Genomic DNA, 18,081 nt, shown 5'->3' with positions numbered 1-18,081 from the left:
CATCAGTCCAGATGACAGGGCCTATGGCAGACAGTGTCTTAGGGACTGCCTCTCACAAGGTCCGGGCGGAATGATGTAGAATCCGACCTTTGACCTAATTCTGACTCTGACATCCCCAAGTCATTTGAGCCTTCGACAAGGGCTCCTATTGGCTGTGTAACATGGCTTGCGAGAGAATTATATGCAAAAACGCTGTACATCCTTGAAATTCTTTGATTGGAAAATTATGTCAGTGGCAAGGCCAGATAGCACACGCATTCTTTACCCTACATACAGCAAAAGCATATTTTGGTTGAGTAAATGTGTGTGTGGGATTTGCACAATATCTGAAACTATTTTTGAAAGCCTAAGACAAGACGTTCCTTCCTCTTTTGTCCTCCTTGATCATCACACTAATCTTGATCATCATTTGAAATGCAGAATTTGTGTCTGATGATTTGTTTGCAATCTTTCTTCTTGTGGAAATATTTCTATCGGAAAGGACTTGCAACACATTAAGTGGAGACTCCCTATTCATCAAATATGACTCACTGCCATGTAGACCCTCCCAGTCGAGAGAGGTCCCCAGAGGGTCCCAGTGACCGGGAGCCTCCCAGCCGAGAGAGGTCCCCAGAGGGTCCCAGTGACCAGGAGCCTCCCCAGACACTGCTCTGACCTCACCTCAAAACAGCACGGCAGACACGGGACTATTCGGCACGGCCCAGATGACCTCATCTCCACACACAACAACAATACGACGCTTTCCAGTAAACACAGTCCAGATTCACAACCTACCCCCCCCCCCTCTCTCACTTCAAAGCTGGTGCATGCTGATAACAAAGCAGGCTTTTGGAGTGCCCCTCCTCTCCCACATGGAGAAGGTGGCCGAGACACATGCAGGGGGTGGTGGTGGGGGGGCGAGAGAGGGGAGGTGTGAAGTGCCTTTTGACTGCACAGCACCTGCTGCTTCCCCCCCCCCAACACCACAGCAGGCCAGACTTCCCTGGCCCATTTGTCCTGGCGGACCACATAGCCGGGATCAAGGATTAGCCAGTCAGGATTCAGAGGGAAGGTTTGGAGGTGGGGGGAGAGGGGGGGCAGGGCAGGGATCTGTGGGTTTAGGGGAGCTGGAGGTCAGGGGGAGAGGGGGGGCAGGGCAGGAAGCTGGAGGTCAGGAGAGAGAAGGGGTTTGTGTGCCCTCCTGTGTGTTTCGGACACTCCTTCTGTCATACAAGTGGAACATTCCTGTTGAATGTGGCAAGTAGCACTGCTGTAGTAGGAGCATGACGTGTTTGAGCTCCACAGTCCTGTCAGTCCTCCTGTTACTACTGCTCTCTCTGACTGGCACCGTGGACAAATCGTACGTCTCATTGATCCTCACGACAGCTCCAGGGATCTTGAAGTCAACTTGGCACTCTAGCGTCAATTAGAAAGACGTAAATGAGTGTTAATCAGAATGTCATTAACATTATCTATGACATAGTCCAAATGGTACTAGCACCATTGCCTTGAAAGTCTAAGCTTATCCCACATCAATCAGTGTCCTTTCAGTCTTATCAGCTGTGGCAATCTCTGCAGCTCCCAACAGCTAGCAGCTGGATCAGGTCTCCTGTGATCAGTCCATTGGAATGAGACGAGGAACATTGCTGCAGAGCAGAGCAATTCACTCTAAGAACCTCAAAGGCTGTGGACTATGAAGAGGAATGCAGCATTGACAGAGGATATTTATGACAGCTAGGATGGTGACCGTGAGCTGGAACAAACAAACCAGACAAACAGACTCTCTGCTCAGTCATTGTGAGACAGCGCCACTGTCTTATAAGGGTCTGTAATTGCGAAGCATTACCCCATACAGCAGAAATATTCACCCTCCTCCATTTGTTTTCATATAAATGTAGGAGTGCGAAAATGTTTCAATTTTTCTTAGGAAACAGGATGATAGCTAGAAAAACATTAAGCTCTAAATTCACTGTCATCGATTACATTTGATCCGAATTATAGGTATACATTCCAGTCACTCTGTGTCAAAAGATAGGGAAGCTGTCACCCAATTCATTCAACTATCAAATGTGTTACCGAGTTTGTGGCAAACTGATAAAACCAGTTCTAAGAACACAGGTGACATCACACATGTGCATGTGTGTAACACAGTACCACTGTGCAGTGGCCCAGTATGACAACATGATTCCTATAAGGTGTGGACATTTGTTCCTGCACAGCGGGAGTGGCCAAACCACAGTGAAGCTGCTCTGGAGGTCTGTCTCCTGTCTAGGCTTGTCTGCCAAGCACAATGCCCAGACTCTGTATAATGTGGCCGGGAGCTAGTTTATTCAAGCGTCTTTTGTTTGCGCTCCATGCTCACCTTTTCCCCATGCTGATGATCAGATAACCAGTCAACAGAGAGAGGGGGGATCCAAGGCATGTTCTGAAGCAGCAGAAGGCCACAGGTGTCATCCCTGCTGGACTACATCAGCAAGTCAGCATGGATTGGAATCGGGATTGACGTTCAGTTTGGATTTTTTAGGGGTTCAGTTTGGGACATAAGAGTGTGTTTCCATGGTGTCATAGAACCGCTTGCTTCCTCGATCACTTACAAACAAAATGTATGTGAGGCTTTTTTAATTAGTTGGTAGCTGCGTCACGCCTTCGTGTTGTTTAAGCAAGATGGCACCTGCTGCCAATCCTGAGGCCTTCATATTCCGCTGGAAAACAGAGCTGGTGATTCTCAAGCCCCTGCAGTGTTCTGTTTCACTATTTACCCGTTAACTTAGGAGAGGTCACGCTGCAATATGTGTGTCCCAGAACAGCTGCTCTTTGATGTCAGTACCTGGGACTCACCAGGGATCGGTCTGTTCCCAGGGGACCTCCACAGTGGTTTGATCCAGTTACTTCCTTTCGCTTGAAAAAGTTCTCTTGGCAAGCCTTGTGGCTATGGAAGCATTTGATCATTATTCAGGGTTTCGCTCCAGCTATTATCAATCCTTCTCCATCCAGATGCGGTGTTTGGGAAGGTTTGGGATTCACCACTGCTACTGGAATGGTAACGGTAGCATTAGCACATGTCTGAGCGCATCAGCACGGTGTTTTCGGCTGTTAGTGTTCGTTTGTGTCGTTGCTGAGGAGGGGAGCTTGAGCACCACTTACTAGCGGCTTGTGGCCAGACATCTCTCCCCAGCCCTGATTCATCATAATTAGGTCACTGGCTAGGTCTGTCGGCCTCCCTGGGGAGGCTCTCACACACTCATATGCTATCTGCAATACCTACCAACCTACATAACAAGGGCCAGACCCAACCGCCCCAAACACCGGCACTAAGATGAATCAGTGCTCCAAATAATCGATAATGGATACAATGGGTGGTTTGTTAAATGTGGAGAGGGGTAGCCTACAGAACACCAAAAGAACAGCTCGCATTTTACAGTTTGTTTCATTTGTTTCTTTTGGACAGATGCATCTGTGAAGCCAAACATTTGGTGGACTTCCCATTTGAAATGTGCTCCCTGGTAGACATAGCAATGTACTGCTTCGCCACATGTGAGGACGTGAGGGACAGCTTGTAGCCATTGTCTCCATTCAAACAGCACAAGCCTACTGATCACTTTCACAGAGCCCAAAAGACAAATTCCTTTGAGCCCAGATGACGTTAAGTAAACCTGAATCCATGGAACACATCCATGCTAATCAGGGTTCCTGGGCCTTTGTAGGGAGTGAATATTATATTAAAGGAAGGGCTGGTATTCTAGGACAGCTTGTCATTCAGATGATGTTCACTCTAATTGGTTAAGTAGCATGCGATTCAGGTTGTAACTATCACATGATAGACCAGAGCCCTTTGCTTAGTGTAGAGCAGTCATTGATGTCAAGCAGACTCTCCATAAAGCCCTAATAGGCCTAAGAAGAGAAGGTTAAAGAGAGGTCAGATTTGAAGCACACACACAGACAATAACACCAGATATGCTTTGTTTATTCCATGCAGATCAAATGATCCCATGACAGTTGACTTGACTAACAGTATAACAGAATGGGTCAAAGTAACGAGCGACCATCTTGATCTGACCAGTCAACAATCATCTCGACAATCATGCAGTCCTGTCATGCACTTCAATGCCAGAGCAAGCTAGCCGATAGATGAAGGAATCCTCGACACAGTAATTAGCCTTCCATACAGTTGTACTGACAAACCATAATATCAATACATCAAGGAGCAAGTGTTGCTAAGGGCATGACTGTTCTGCTTAAGGATGTGTGGTGACAAAGGGTCATGTTGTTCCCTAATTGCAGCAGTCATGAGTTTCTGAGTTGCACACAGAGTAGGAAATACAATCAAGTACGATCACAGGTTCTTTTGACAGCTGACCTATGCTCGACAAGACAGCGACTTGAAAATACCAAAGTACTATTGATTATGACAACACAGTCTTGCTTGTCTCAGTCTTGTCTCCCCAGCCTCTGATGTGGACATGTGGACCTAACAATCCCTTACAAAGATATGGGGACAACCCTACTCCAGGAACTGATAAGATTGCAGTCCTCAAATCAGTTTTGTTGACTCTTCAATCAAAGCCAAGTTATTTATTTATCAGCCTAACATTCTGACACATGAAAAACAAAACTGACTTAGTACTCTTTTTCTGTTTACTAATGTATTTGTAGTTGTCTTCAAGTCACCCAAACTCACAACAACTGCTTAGTATGCCACATTCTTCAAAACAGTCTACTCACAACTCCATAGTCAATTATCAACCAATCCTGAACTGTATGGTTTATGTAATTTAAGTAAGGCAAATATGCATCCTTCTAGACAGCAATGCAAAAAAAATCTGTAATTTGGGGAGACAGTGAAAATGAAACAGAATCCTTTCTAACAAGACGCTGGAGTTCCATAAACAGACTTGCTCCTCCAGGCTGTTCAAGTAGCTGAGTGAGAATATACAATCAGCCCCATTCTGCGGGGCCAGTGCTGGAGAGGAGCCGGTGGATCACGCTATGCCCAGGACAATCAGCCCTCACAGGACACCGCTAACTTTATTTGTTCCACTTGACGGTCATAAAGGAATCACACTCCCCATTCACCACCAAGTCAGCAGGTTTCCAAATCAGCCTCCGTCTTCATCCAGCTATCGCAGGCCTCTCTGTGTGTCACCACCGTTTATTGAGTGGAGTAAGAATTACAATGGTACATGTTGCTTTTACTGTATACCATTCATGATGCAATGTTGTTGCTGTGACTACTATATACAGCTCTGGAAAAAATGTAAAGACCACTGCACCTTTTTCTTTCATTTTTAAAAAGGTTGAGAGGACAATTTTGAGTAAGAAACAGAAGGGTCAAATTTGCAGTGGCCTTCTGCTCCTCACTCAAAATTGTCCTTCTCAACTTTTTTTTTTTGGAAAGAAAAAGGTGCTATGGTCTCTACATGTTTTCCAGCGCTGTAAGTCTAAAACATTGTTATGGAGAAAAGACATTCAGAGAGCAAAAAGTAGCTACACAAGCCATGGAGGAGTGCTACAATGTCCTATGGTGCTTCACATCATGAAGGGGAGAAGTAACCTGAGGCAACAAATATTTCTGACATCCATCTCTTTCCTGGTAAACAGGGCCTACTGCTGTGTGTTTCAGGTCTGCTATAATTACTGTATACACAACAGGAGGCCTATTAACAGTTGCCACCCCCAACAAATATTGGATCTCACACATTCCATAATAGCCATATGCTGAGAACAAATGAGCCATTGCTTGGTCTCCACCCCGTCTCCTCCCCCTACACTGCTACATCAAATATTCATGGAGGAATGAGAAGCGCTGTGTGTCCTGCTACTATCTGAGCAATCAGCCAAGCAGTTAATTGGTGTATTCAGAGATATCACAAAAAGTCAAAGAAGACGGCAACCGTTCCTATGCACATTTACACATTTACATATCGTATGTGACACAAGCATATGGTATAGGGTATTAGTATTGACACTTCGTGTGGCATTTGTGCTAACAACACGGTCATTTGAAGAAACACTTTTTTCCTTAGTGTTGTAAAGGTCCAACAGTGTAGGTTATAGTGCACTGTATGCTTGTAATGTTTCCCCATTAATCATGCCCCAGTTGGACTGTCCTGTGGAATCCTAGCTGTGGTCTCTATGTGTGTCAGCGTCTGCACCTGCCTCTCTCCCACACAGTCAGTCCAGAGCGCCACGAGCCACCTGGTCTAATCAGAGCAACAGGGGAGAGCACCTGGACTAGCTTGATGATGACTAATCTGATTTGATATTGACCTATGGGGAAGTTCAGCTCACCAGACAACAAATGTCTATTTGTCAAATCATCTCCCATAGATCAGCAGCTTTTGACCATGGTGTCAAAGTCTCAAACACTGTTCGACTACCAATCTACCCTTTCAGATATTACACTTTGTGTCGTTCAACATAAGTTGACAGCACAGTGTAAAATACAACTAAATGTAACCTTGGGTCGTCGATTTATCCGTGGCGGAACAGATCCCAGAATTATTGGAGGTTGTCAAAGCAATGCAAATCTTGGGGTTTCATAAAAACATTTTGGAGAACAATTCTTCTGCCAGAGACAGTTTTGTATGCAGTTGAGTAGACTTCACTTTACCTCACTTAGCAGGCATGTTACAGGAAGAATTATTTCATTATTTAAAAAGGCACCTTAAAGATTTAGTTAATTTACTGTTTAGGGTGATGGCAGCTATTCACTGGAAAATAATACGCTCTTGTGCTTTAAAGACACTCAGTTAAGCAAATAAAGATCCCTGGGTCCTCAAAAGACTATAACAAGTGAGTGCAGATCAATATAGCTGGCATGTGTTAAATGTAAAGCCTGTTTGATGTCTGGACAGGTTCACAGAGAACAGGTTCAGCCTTGAGTCTGGGCTGAGTCATCTTTTACACTCTGACTTTTGCCTTGTTATACATTTCACAAAAGCAATGTCCTTAAGCTATGTCTAAATCAACAAAAGCTGATAGATATCCAAATACTTGCTTATATGATTGCAGTATAAACATGAGTATATATTTATTGCTGCTGTAATAGTTTGTGCTGCCAAATAGAAAAACATTTTCTAAAAGTCTTTTAATTTTTATTTTTTAAAGTATCTTAAAATATAAAAATCATTCAATCACAGTTTGCACTGTCAAAATACAATCATTTCAGTCACACTTACATTCAAATATATAAAAATATAAATGCTAACCTTTTTTTAAAATACATAAATGCCAGACAAAATAGAGGCACTTGAAAATGTATTGCTAAACTGAGTGCTGGCAAGTAGTTACTGTGTCATGATTGTGTAAGTTTGAAACACTTTCACCCTCAAAAGTCTTTGCACTTGTTCTCCATGTAGCGATGGCTTCAAATATTCCACAGACAGTGCACTGCTGCTGTCATGTGTTACAATATACAGTATCATATCAAAAGAAAAATATTCAGGTTTAACCTAAAACACATCCCCTGTGAGATTTGTATCAAAGACATATATCTCTGGACATGTCAAGAGAGCACGAAGAGCGCTGACAGATGGTTATATGTTATGGCAAGGTTCAACACTGTCAGTGGTGAAATGGCGAAAATACTGCTTGAAATAAAAAGCATTCCGTAGAATTTTTTTATACTGAAATGAAATGGATTGTCATGTCAAAGGTGACTCTGCATATTTGGAGGAAAAAAGCCAATTTTTTCCCAGCGGACAGTTTGTGAAGACTGGAAAATAACAGAGGGCTCTGAAGGCAAAGTATCCCAGTTCAACGTGCTACACAACAACCAGATTCCTCATGCTTGTGCAGAAGAGACATTCTGGAGAAAGTTTTGGAGCAGTTCTTGCATTGGTATTTTTTCACATCCGAATGGGTTTGTAGGTGAGCCCTGAGGTTAGACCGGTCTGCAAAAGCCCTGTTGCAATGTGGGCAGGAAAAGGGCTTTTCACCTGTAGGATAGGAGAAAAGAAATGTGTTAGCAATCAGAAATAGATCACACCAACTTACTATCTGTTTAACTGTCAGACCTAAAGAGTCCACCCTCAGCTGATGATAAAGCTCAAGGTAGAAACACTTGGAAACAAGAATGATGTGTCAGGTAAAAGACAGCTGCGGTTGTGAAAATGTTTGAAGTCCTATTGGGAGGCATGGGTACCAGTGTTTTTTATCAGTTCATGGTACTGCTTGTTCTGACAAGCTACCTCAGCCTGTGGTAGTATGGGCCCCAACAAAATAAACTTGTATCAAAGATCATCATCTGAATAGGCTTGCAACCTACCACCGCAAATTAAAACTATACCAAACAGACAGACATGTTCCTTGTTTCTACAAATGTGTGCAGACACTTACCGGTATGTGTTCTGATGTGTCCTTGAAGTAACCATGGTCTGGAAAAGGCTTTGCCGCATATTTTACAGACGCACGGCAGAGTGTGAGTTCTAATATGCATTTTAAGGGCTCCCAGACTAACGTACTCCTTTTCGCAGTATTTGCAGCTGAACGATTTCCTCGTTTGGGCGTCGCAGTGCAGCTGCTTGTGTTTTAGCAGTCCAGAGTAAGTGGAGTAGGACTTGCTACACAAACTACATTGGAATTTTTCAGAGTCAACTCCGTGAGGGTCTGAGAACTTTGTGAGCATACGTTCATCTTCGTCACTTCTTGGACTTTCTGACCCACTGTGGTCTTTAGATGAGGTGTCGGAGAGGGACGAGGGGTATCCAGAGATTGGAGATAAGTCACTTGGAAGCGGGGAGAGCGGCAAGTTGCTGGTAGTCCAAACCGTTATAGGGTTGTATGCCACCGAACTAAGGATCTCCGTTTGAGGGATGACAGGCAATGGAAGGCCCTTGTAGAGATACGGCGAAATTAATACTGAAAAATAAGATAAAATACATTTGATCCTTTCTCGGAAGTAAGCATTAAACACCTGCTGAAAGTATTGAAAACAAGTGAGGCAATCAAAGAACGCGTACTTGAAACAGACATTGGTATTTTGCATTAGTTAGTTTAGGAACGTTATACAGTTTAGCAGTATAAAAGTGTGGCTACACTCATACACTTTGAAAACTTTGTGTTTCTTTACCTGCGGGACTTTCCAGCTCACTATAATTTGGCTTCTTAGCGGAATTAATATGTTTCTTGACCAGAAAGGAACGTGGCATCTTGGAAAAGGAAATGGAAAGCTTTTCTAGACCTCTGGTAAATATAACGGTCCCCTCTGGACGGTTCAAAACACTGTATGGACGGGAATCCCTTATTGCATAGTCCAAAGTGTCATCGTGTAGTGAAGCGCTGTTGTAACAGTACAGTGGACAGACAGCAGTAAGGAGCAGTAAATACTCCCCATCAGGTGCATGGGAGGAGTCACACATTCATACATGGGGTCCTCAATCCAATTAAAACGGGGTTTTAACACGCAGTCCCAGGTGGGCGGGGTTAAAACCACCTCTTCTAGCCCTTCTAACTAGACAGGTGTTGGAGAGAACTGGGGGCTGTTGGAGTAGTTGTGGTGCATGGGCTTGCAGGAAGATAATGATCTTGGTACGCAGTAGGTAGACTTTGCAATCACTGGAATGTGCAGGTTGTTGCTAATGACCGATGTGTTGCATAGCTCTGGAGGCGGAAGAAAATGAAAATGGTGATAACAGCCAACAAGTATGTAAAGAACAATTACATGACATACGTCTCATTTATTGCTCTTAACAGCTCCATTGCTACTTATGTAACTGAGCACTGCACTGATAATTAACCTTGATTTGTTAGGCCTATTTAACAATCCACAGTCTTCCTCTTTTTTTCGAACCAATAATAGAGCACAAGTCAAGGAGGACCAGTCGGTCCACATTGAAATACCCTTAGTCTATCCAGTGACATATTTCCTGACATGAGTGGATGCAGGAAATCATACATTTCCGTTGCCAATAATTGAATAAAGTTTTCTTCCTTTGAACATAAATCTAACTATAGTTGGCTCTCAAGGTCAATCTCAGCAGTTTAATCACATCTACCTTGGCTGAGTTTGTTGGGGAAGGGGAAACTTAGCAGTCTACGCCCCCTTGTGTTCGTTTAACTTACCCATGGATGGGAGGGGTGGATGGTGTCCAACATAACTGAGACAATGGAAAACAAAGCCAGCATAAATTGGCAGTTATGAAAGTAGGCCCCCAAGCGATTTGATTGGCCAGGTCAGCAGATATGAGAATCTCATTTGGACGCACAAATTAAGTTAATTGGGAGCCAGCTATCTTATCTGTGCAACATCATTTACACATCATGAAAGGTTCACTTTTGTACAGCGCTAAATTATAAATGGTTGGAGGGGTTATCTTTGCACAGTAACTCAATATGTTATGGGTTTTACGCACACCTATGGCTCCAACTCTTTTACCCCAACAGCTCCATGGTCCACCTGCAGCAAGCATATCCAACACATGGCCAACAAGGTACGTGGTAGATATGCAGTTTTCTCATGGTGTTGTGGTAAACCCCTCGGCTTCAAGAGTGATTTTCTGTATAACCGCGAGTACACCTTCTCTGATCTTTTTATCCACGTGAGTGATGAGGACAAGGGTCAAGTAAATATGCGCTCTATAGATGCATCCAAGTAAAAGAAATCAATAAATCAGTTATTTTCATTTAGAATGACAATTATGGATACTTCAAGTACAGGTGTTTTTTTCAGGCAGGAGAGAGATTTAGTGATTATGTTGCAGCTTGGTCTGCAGCCACAAATCTATCAGGGCAGCCAGTTGATTCTACAGTTTGATTAATATCTCTCTAAATATTGGTTTAGACTATCATTTTGAAGCTAAACTGAAAGGATGATAATTCATCTGTGAACAGTGGATCTAATGCATTATCTCCCAGTAAGATGGAGGCTGACAAGTGCTTCAAGCCCAAGACACTAAAACTGATGAGGTTAGCCTTGGTCACAATTTCACAACATGATTCTCACACAGAATCCAGCTTCAATTCGTCACATTGGTGCAGCAGGGTGGTTAGGTAACAGTGTGGGTTGATCATATTGAACTTGTTGGAGAGCCTGGTGCTTCTCCAGACAGATGCCCTCTGGCCTGCAGATCAGTTACAGAAACAGACACACTACAACCGTGGTTCAATAACACCACCGACCAGCCATTAACATCTACATGACTGGAAAGCAAAACACTATACAGAAAACACACGTGTACAATGATTAAGAGCATTCATACCGCAATGGCTCTACAAAGCACTCTTTATTTTGTGGCCCAAGACACACATTCCCTTTCACAAGCGTTTCTAAATTGATGGTTGACTCGATTCTGAGTTGGTAGTGAAACAGAGCCATAAGATACACTTTGGATATTTGGAACTTTTTGTGGACTTGTTCTGTCTACCTTAGGAGCGGCACGTGCACCTGCAACTCAACCTGCGGTCTTTGCGCAGCTGCTCACTCAGGGGCAGTAGGGTTGCATCTCAATGCACGAAACACAGCTGTTCGATTTATTGAAGTCAAGATCGGAGCGTGAGTCTTCTCTCCTGATCCAGTGAGCAATGGGACGGTTCACGTTCATGAGTCATGACCGCTTTGGTGAAAAAGCGAGATATTCGCCTTATTTAACCTGCAGAAAATGAATGTCTTTGCTATGGACTGGGCTACTTAAAAATCAGTTGAAAATATTCTTGAAGCCGGCTCATCTGAATTTTCTTCAGCGGTGGTCGTTGTCCATGCAGCTTGATACCAGCCTGGGGTTTCATTCACTAAGGAAATCATACCGCAGTGTGTGCTACAGAGTAATTGGCAGAAGCGCTCTTTGCGAGGATGCTGGGGAGTTGTGTGCTCAATAGATGAAAGTAAATGAATACAATATTTATGCGTTGTAGTGAGTAGCATGAGTGCTCCGTGAGTAAATGAAGAACTGACTCCATTGACGTGAGTTGAAACAAATCGTGTGTGATTTTTATCCAGTCGTATTGGCACTACAGCTGAGCGCACTGTGCGAAGAAAATGTGAAACTGTTTCCCTCCCTTGAGATGTCGACGGAAAGAAATCCCTAAATCGTTGCTGCTTGAAATGTGGCGAAATGGTTTTTACGTTAGTGCGGGATATTTGACCGGGCTTGGACATTGCTTCAGGGTTCTGGATATCGTGTGGGCGAGGGTGCTTCATGGAGCTGATTTCGCAGAGATTTCTAGAATCCGTTTCCTACTCTGAATAAACATTTCAGAAGGGATTGATGTTAGGGGCCGAGGGGATCCAATCCAACATCACCACCTGTTAGGATACTTAAAACAGGTAAGGTATCCCATTAAGTCATTAGTCAGACTTGTATTTTACCAGCAAATTGTTTTATTAGAATTGCCTATTGACGTATTTAGGATATTGATAAACCATGACCTTAGCAATTGGTGTTCAATTGCCTTTTCAATAGAGGCTAGGATTTGTCATCATACACTGGGACCACATCATCAGTAGACTTGACTGATTCAGGAGTAGCCTATAGCTTAGACATAGCCTGTATTAGCATTTTACGATATGTGGGTAGTTCACTGAAAATAGTCATACTGACAGATCACTATTTCAACAGTGGATAATTAAAATAAAGACATGACACGAGCCCTCACATTGCCTCGGCACTCGAATGTATGGCACCCGCAGTTGCCTTATAGTGCCGTGTCAGACCGCGTTTTATCCAGTGATATAAAACAAATCTGAAGTAGGATACAGAAGATGTAGCCTACTGCACACAGTCGACAGCATAACACGTAGTTCCAATGCCACAAATCTTGCAGTCAGATAAGCCAGTATGTGATCGAAACCTGCAATTCCCTGCAGCTGTAACACAATAAACCTCATCAGAGCAACCGACAAGGCATGATGCGTTCAGCCATGGCAACCAGAGAAACATGCGTCGCCTTGGCTATAATTGTTTTATACACGTGTAGAAAAATCCTGATATTTGCCCCTGAGACTCATATTGTGACTATAGCTCTCACATCTGTCAATCTCATAATAGCCAATGATGCATGAAGTAGGCGCGAGGAGGCTTGCAAACTCAGTATCTTGATAAGGTCAGTTTTGACAGGGTTCCCCGAATACAGTAGTTTCTTAAGATTAAGTTGAAGATGAGTAAATACCTAATTAGGGTGAATGAATACCCAAGATCACACAGACATCATTTGCTATCAATAGCAGCTGGCAACCTTTGAAAAATATTGTTTTGCATATCAGCATATTGGTACAAATGTATCTTATTACTTGGCCATGGCCATCAATAGTTATTTTCATGCTGGCTTTTAAAGATCTACATTAGTGGTTGCAGATCCATATGGTGAGAATGGTGAGCAGAGCAAGGTCTGGCCAACAGGCATAGGTCAGGAGCAATCTGGATGATGTAGTGAAGGTCTCACTTCTCTTTGAATGACAGGATGTTGCCTTGTCATTGACAGCTTTCTGTTCTGAGCATTCACCCCCTCCCCCTCCCCCATACAGCTAAAGTCATATATCACCAATCTGTTTGTCCAAGTGTTAAAGGTCTTTCAGGCTTGAGTGAAATGTGACATGAAGGCTGGTGACCATGTCACCCCGACAGCAAACCAGGCAGCTCTAGGTCCACTCCCAGTTGTGGAAGTAGTGCCACATTTGTATTGTGTGTCACCAGTGTTGGATGAGCAGTGAGATCAGGATTCTGTTATAAGAAGCTGCCGTATCACATGACGTCGCTCATTTATCTTTGTAATAACTCTCAAATTATTTATGTGGTCGATTGAATGGTTGGATAAATCATGTTGAACACTGAATGTTTTGATATAGTCATGTTCTTACAGCCTTATGCTACATTTACAAGAACAACTGCATATTAACTATTACTTATAGTTATTAAATAGTTCAACTTATATTTGTTATGTTTGTGAGCCAACGTAACTGTCAATAATCTGTTTAAACTCATACTGCAAATAGGAATTACTAGTCCTACCACTGTTCCTTCTTTCAAAAATGCTGACGGAATGTTCTTTACTAATTATTGCCCGAGTGGGATATTTTACCCTCAAAGGCAAACTTAGTAAAAGTGAATACACACATTTGCATGAATTATTTATGTTTTCGCAATCACAGTGAAAGTACGGTTTGTCAATCTGTAGATAAATTCTAGGATAACAGGGGTTATGAAGAAACGTGGGACCTTCTCCTCATCGCTAGGTGTGTTAAGACGGACCTGGTTATTTAAGCGTGCACATCCCTCCCTCTTAGATTGTTGGTTTTTAGTTATAAAAGCTATTGCTAATAAGTATTTTAGCATAGACATGTAAACACTGTTGAGTTTAGTATTTGAATTTGTTCTATCCATCCATCCATCATCTTCCGCTTGTCCGGGGGTCGGGTCGCGGGGGCAGCAACCTAAGCAGGGAGGCCCAGACTTTACTCTCCCCGGCCACTTCCACCAGCTCTTCCTGGGGGACCCCGAGGCGTTCCCAGGCCAGCCGAGAGACATAGTCCCTCCAGCGTGTCCTGGGTCTTCCCCGGGGCCTCTTCCCAGTGGGACGTGCCCAGAACACCTCACCAGGGAGGCGTCCAGGAGGCATCCTTATCAGATGCCCGAGCCACCTCAACTGGCCCCTCTCGACGCGGAGGAGCAGCGGTTCTACTCTGAGCCCCTCCCGGATGACCGAGCTTCTCACCCTATCTCTAAGGGAGAGCCCGGACACCCTGCGGAGAAAACTCATTTCGGCCGCTTGTATTCGCGATCTCGTTCTTTCGGTCACTACCCACAGTTCGTGACCATAGGTGAGGGTAGGAACGTAGATCGACTGGTAAATAGAGAGCTTCGCCTTTCGACTCAGCTCCTTCTTCACCACAACGGACCGATGCAGAGCCCGCATCACTGCGGACGCCGCACCGATCCGCCTGTCGATCTCGCGCTCCATCCTTCCCTCACTCGTGAACAAGACCCCGAGATACTTGAACTCCTCCGCTTGGGACAAGATCTCCTCCCCGACCCGGAGATTGCACTCCACCTTTTTCCGGTCGATAACCATGGCCTCAGATTTGGAGGTGCTGATTCCCATCCCAGCCGCTTCGCATTCGGTTGCGAACCGCTCCAGTGAGAGCTGGAGGTCACGGCCCGATGAAGCCAACAGGACCACATCATCTGCAAAAAGCAGCGACCCGATCCTGAGGTCCCCAAACCGGACCCCCTCAACGCCCTGGCTGCGCCTAGAAATTCTGTCCATATAAGTTATGAACAGAATCGGTGACAAAGGGCAGCCCTGGCGGAGTCCAACCCTCACCGGGAACAAGTTCGACTTACTACCGGCAATGCGGACCAAACTCTGGCACCGGTCGTACAGGGACCGAACAGCCCTGATCAGGGAGTCCGCCGGAGCACCCCCCACATGAGCCCCCGAGGGACACGGTCGAACGCCTTTTCCAAATCCACAAAACATGTGTAGACTGGTTGGGCGAACTCCCATGCACTATTTGTGCATGGGAGTTCTTGTTCTTGTTCTATTATTATTTATATTCACTCTAGGCCTACATATGCTTAGAGGTTGCCTGCCCCTGTGTTCCATGTCAGGAAACAATACTACTGTGAAAAAACAGAAAGGCATCGCTGAAATAACTCTTTTATAATGTTATCCTCTAGCGACTGTTCTTTCTATAGGAAGACAAGATAGTCTAACGCTCTCTGTCAGAGTGCAAAGTGAGGTGGTCCCAGATGTTCACATCCTAGACCTGCAGCTGAGCAGGGGAGGGAAAGGAGACTATATCACACCTTATGGTCATGTTCACTCTTACCAGGGCAGATTTAGTCAACCATCCGTATGAATTGTCCCAGATGCTGGACCGAATTAACGGGGGAGATACCATTTTGAAATAAAAAACAAACAAACCAAAAAACAGAGACAAAAAAAGCGAAAGTTTAAATATAAATTGAAGATGCAGTTGTTTATGCGTGCTATGGACTGTTATCTTTGGCTGCCACAGAGTTGGTGTTGCACAGAAAGGATATCATTAGTTCCATGGCCTAGTGATGACTAATCAGGTCAACACAAAACTGTTCTCATGGTGGGAAAACACATAATTCAAATTTGATACAAAAGCCTTTCTGTTTGCTCCATGGTATTCAAACCTGATTAAAATGGCTGAGCCTGAAAGTGACAAAAGGTAAAAACAAACAAAGCACTGACTCCAAGATTAGCTCCTCTGGTTTAAGATGCAGGCCTCCAATGGATTTCTGTCGAGGTCAGGCAGTATATTGCGAGATGTTTTACAGTCACTAAGTAGCCCACACTGGTCTATTTTAAGTCATGTCTGATTAATGTGTGGATAGCCTGCTTATTCAGTTTGTTAAGCACTGGTACCTTGACAGCAAGCTAACTGCCTTCTCTATCCTGCACTGTCCTGTTAGCCAATTGCTTTTTCTACAGTAGGCAGCATTCTGCTTTATGTTCCATATTTGTAGTTCTACACAGAAACAACGTTAGCTTATTAAGCCTACTTTGGTTATTGTGTGTTGTGTTTTGGAATGAAGTACACATGGCTTGAAGTTAGAATACTATACCATGTACATGTAGCTTTGGTTTGTCGAAGAGCACCAGTTAGCTGGAAGATTTGAACCCACGTCCGGGTAAAACCACACAGGGTCATGCATGGTACCGGTAATTGGAATTGCAGCCGTGTTGCAGGGTATGTTCACGTCCTTCGGGCAGAATGAGTCGGAGTAAGTTGGGAACAACTCCAGAGAATGACACAGTTCCCCAGGGAGATGTAGACGTACTAAATGAGAACTCTGTCAGATTTCACTCAAGCTAAATTGAGAAATTATATTATTCCCTCTCCTTTGATCGCACGTTGAATTTAGCTATTTTTAGATTTTTATTTCAGCAAATCACCATTTTTCCCCTTTGGCTATAATTTGCCAAATGTCAAACAAATGATAATCCTCAGTGTTTCAGGTCTCTTGATGATCCCCCCCACCCCATCAATTCCTTATTTTTCTGCAAGTAATAGATGTCATCTGACGATCCAAATGGGGTTCTATCAAGTCGGTCCTTAGTGTGTTGCACTGATTGTTCTTCTTTCATGTCAGCGTGACAATAAACTTGGTATATTCCTGAGGCCCCAAAGTGTGCTAATGAAGCACAACTGGAACATCATGTATTCCATGTTGTTTTCAGCCAAACCTAATCTAAAGAAGAAACAAGCCACCAGATGAGAGGTACTCTGCTGTAACAAGCAAAAAATTTAGTTGATTCATTAATGGTAATTAGGACAACCGTGCAAGATTACACGCTTCAGTTGTTCAAGCTGTGTGCCTATAGGCCCAAAATTGTATAAGTTGTTAATGGAAAACAATACATTATTACCAGTTGAGAACATGGCCAAAGGGAACCAGCTGACCTCTGCACAGTCATCTCTAACAGTGAACTACACCAGTTTCTGTGTATTACAACAATACACTGACTATCCTTATTTCATCCTTACACATCTTTATTCCTTGATATTCAGTGATATAATAGGTACCGGTTTGTGGACTGATCCTGTTTGATTTAAGCTGGCACCCACCTGATAGTTCTGGGCATTGCTTTTGCCAAAAGCCATTCATCACAATCAGAGAGGTCAGGAGCCAGGTCCATAAACGTGTCACTAACTTACCTCTGCTCTTGCGCAATCCTCAATGGGTCTGGCATGGAGAGCACTGATACAACAAGATAAAAAATGGGGGTTTGGAGTCTGGCAGCACTCACAATACCACTGCACTCAAAGCTGAAGAAGGGTTAGAAAAGAGTACGCTAATAAGATATTATTGAATCACAGACCCCCTTGGTAAATACCAAGAAAATAATTGGTTTGCTTTGCCTTTGCAAGTCAGAGCGAAGATCAGGATCTCATTTTTTTCTGTCTTGGTAATCACCAAAAAGGAGCTCAGACAGCACAAGAACAGAGACAATGTGCAGTATTACAATCAAACAGCTCAGAGAGGGCAGTGACAGAAACAATGTGGCTTTGCTGCAAGGCCACATTACTCATTATATTTCCACACCAAGAGATACTGGCAATGAAGAAACCTGGATGCTTAGTTCACTGTCCAAAAGTCAGCCAACTCTTTCCAAGTGGAGGACTACAATTCTAGC

At 43.8% G+C, this 18,081-nt stretch overlaps 1 protein-coding gene across 1 annotated transcript; it reads right to left on the bottom strand.

Annotated features, from left to right (window-relative positions):
• Nucleotides 1-7,080: 7,080 nt before the first annotated feature.
• On the bottom strand, nucleotides 7,081-9,216 carry snai2 (snail family zinc finger 2). The gene is made up of 3 exons (XM_067253496.1): nucleotides 9,050-9,216; nucleotides 8,317-8,838; nucleotides 7,081-7,916 (listed from the first exon to the last, which is right to left on the bottom strand). The coding sequence occupies exons 1-3, from the start codon at nucleotides 9,126-9,128 to the stop codon at nucleotides 7,735-7,737; spliced, it is 783 nt and encodes a 260-aa protein (XP_067109597.1). The 5' UTR covers nucleotides 9,129-9,216; the 3' UTR covers nucleotides 7,081-7,734.
• Between the last annotated feature and the right edge of the window lie 8,865 nt (nucleotides 9,217-18,081).

The sequence above is a fragment of the Osmerus mordax genome, chromosome 16, assembly GCF_038355195.1.
Source record: "Osmerus mordax isolate fOsmMor3 chromosome 16, fOsmMor3.pri, whole genome shotgun sequence".
NCBI lineage: Eukaryota > Metazoa > Chordata > Actinopteri > Osmeriformes > Osmeridae > Osmerus > Osmerus mordax.
Note: the sequence above shows the minus strand (reverse complement) of the source record. Positions and strands in the feature narration are given on the sequence as shown.

Bases quoted from the DNA above. Each gene is read 5' to 3' on its own strand.
- snai2 (XM_067253496.1), bottom strand. From the start codon at position 9,128: ATGCCACGTTCCTTTCTGGTCAAGAAACATATTAATTCCGCTAAGAAG. The intron at 8,839-9,049 runs GTAAAGAAACAC...CTTATTTTTCAG, and splicing joins TGAGCTGGAAAGTCCCGCAG to TATTAATTTCGCCGTATCTC. The intron at 7,917-8,316 runs GTAAGTGTCTGC...CCTATCCTACAG, and splicing joins ACACATCAGAACACATACCG to GTGAAAAGCCCTTTTCCTGC.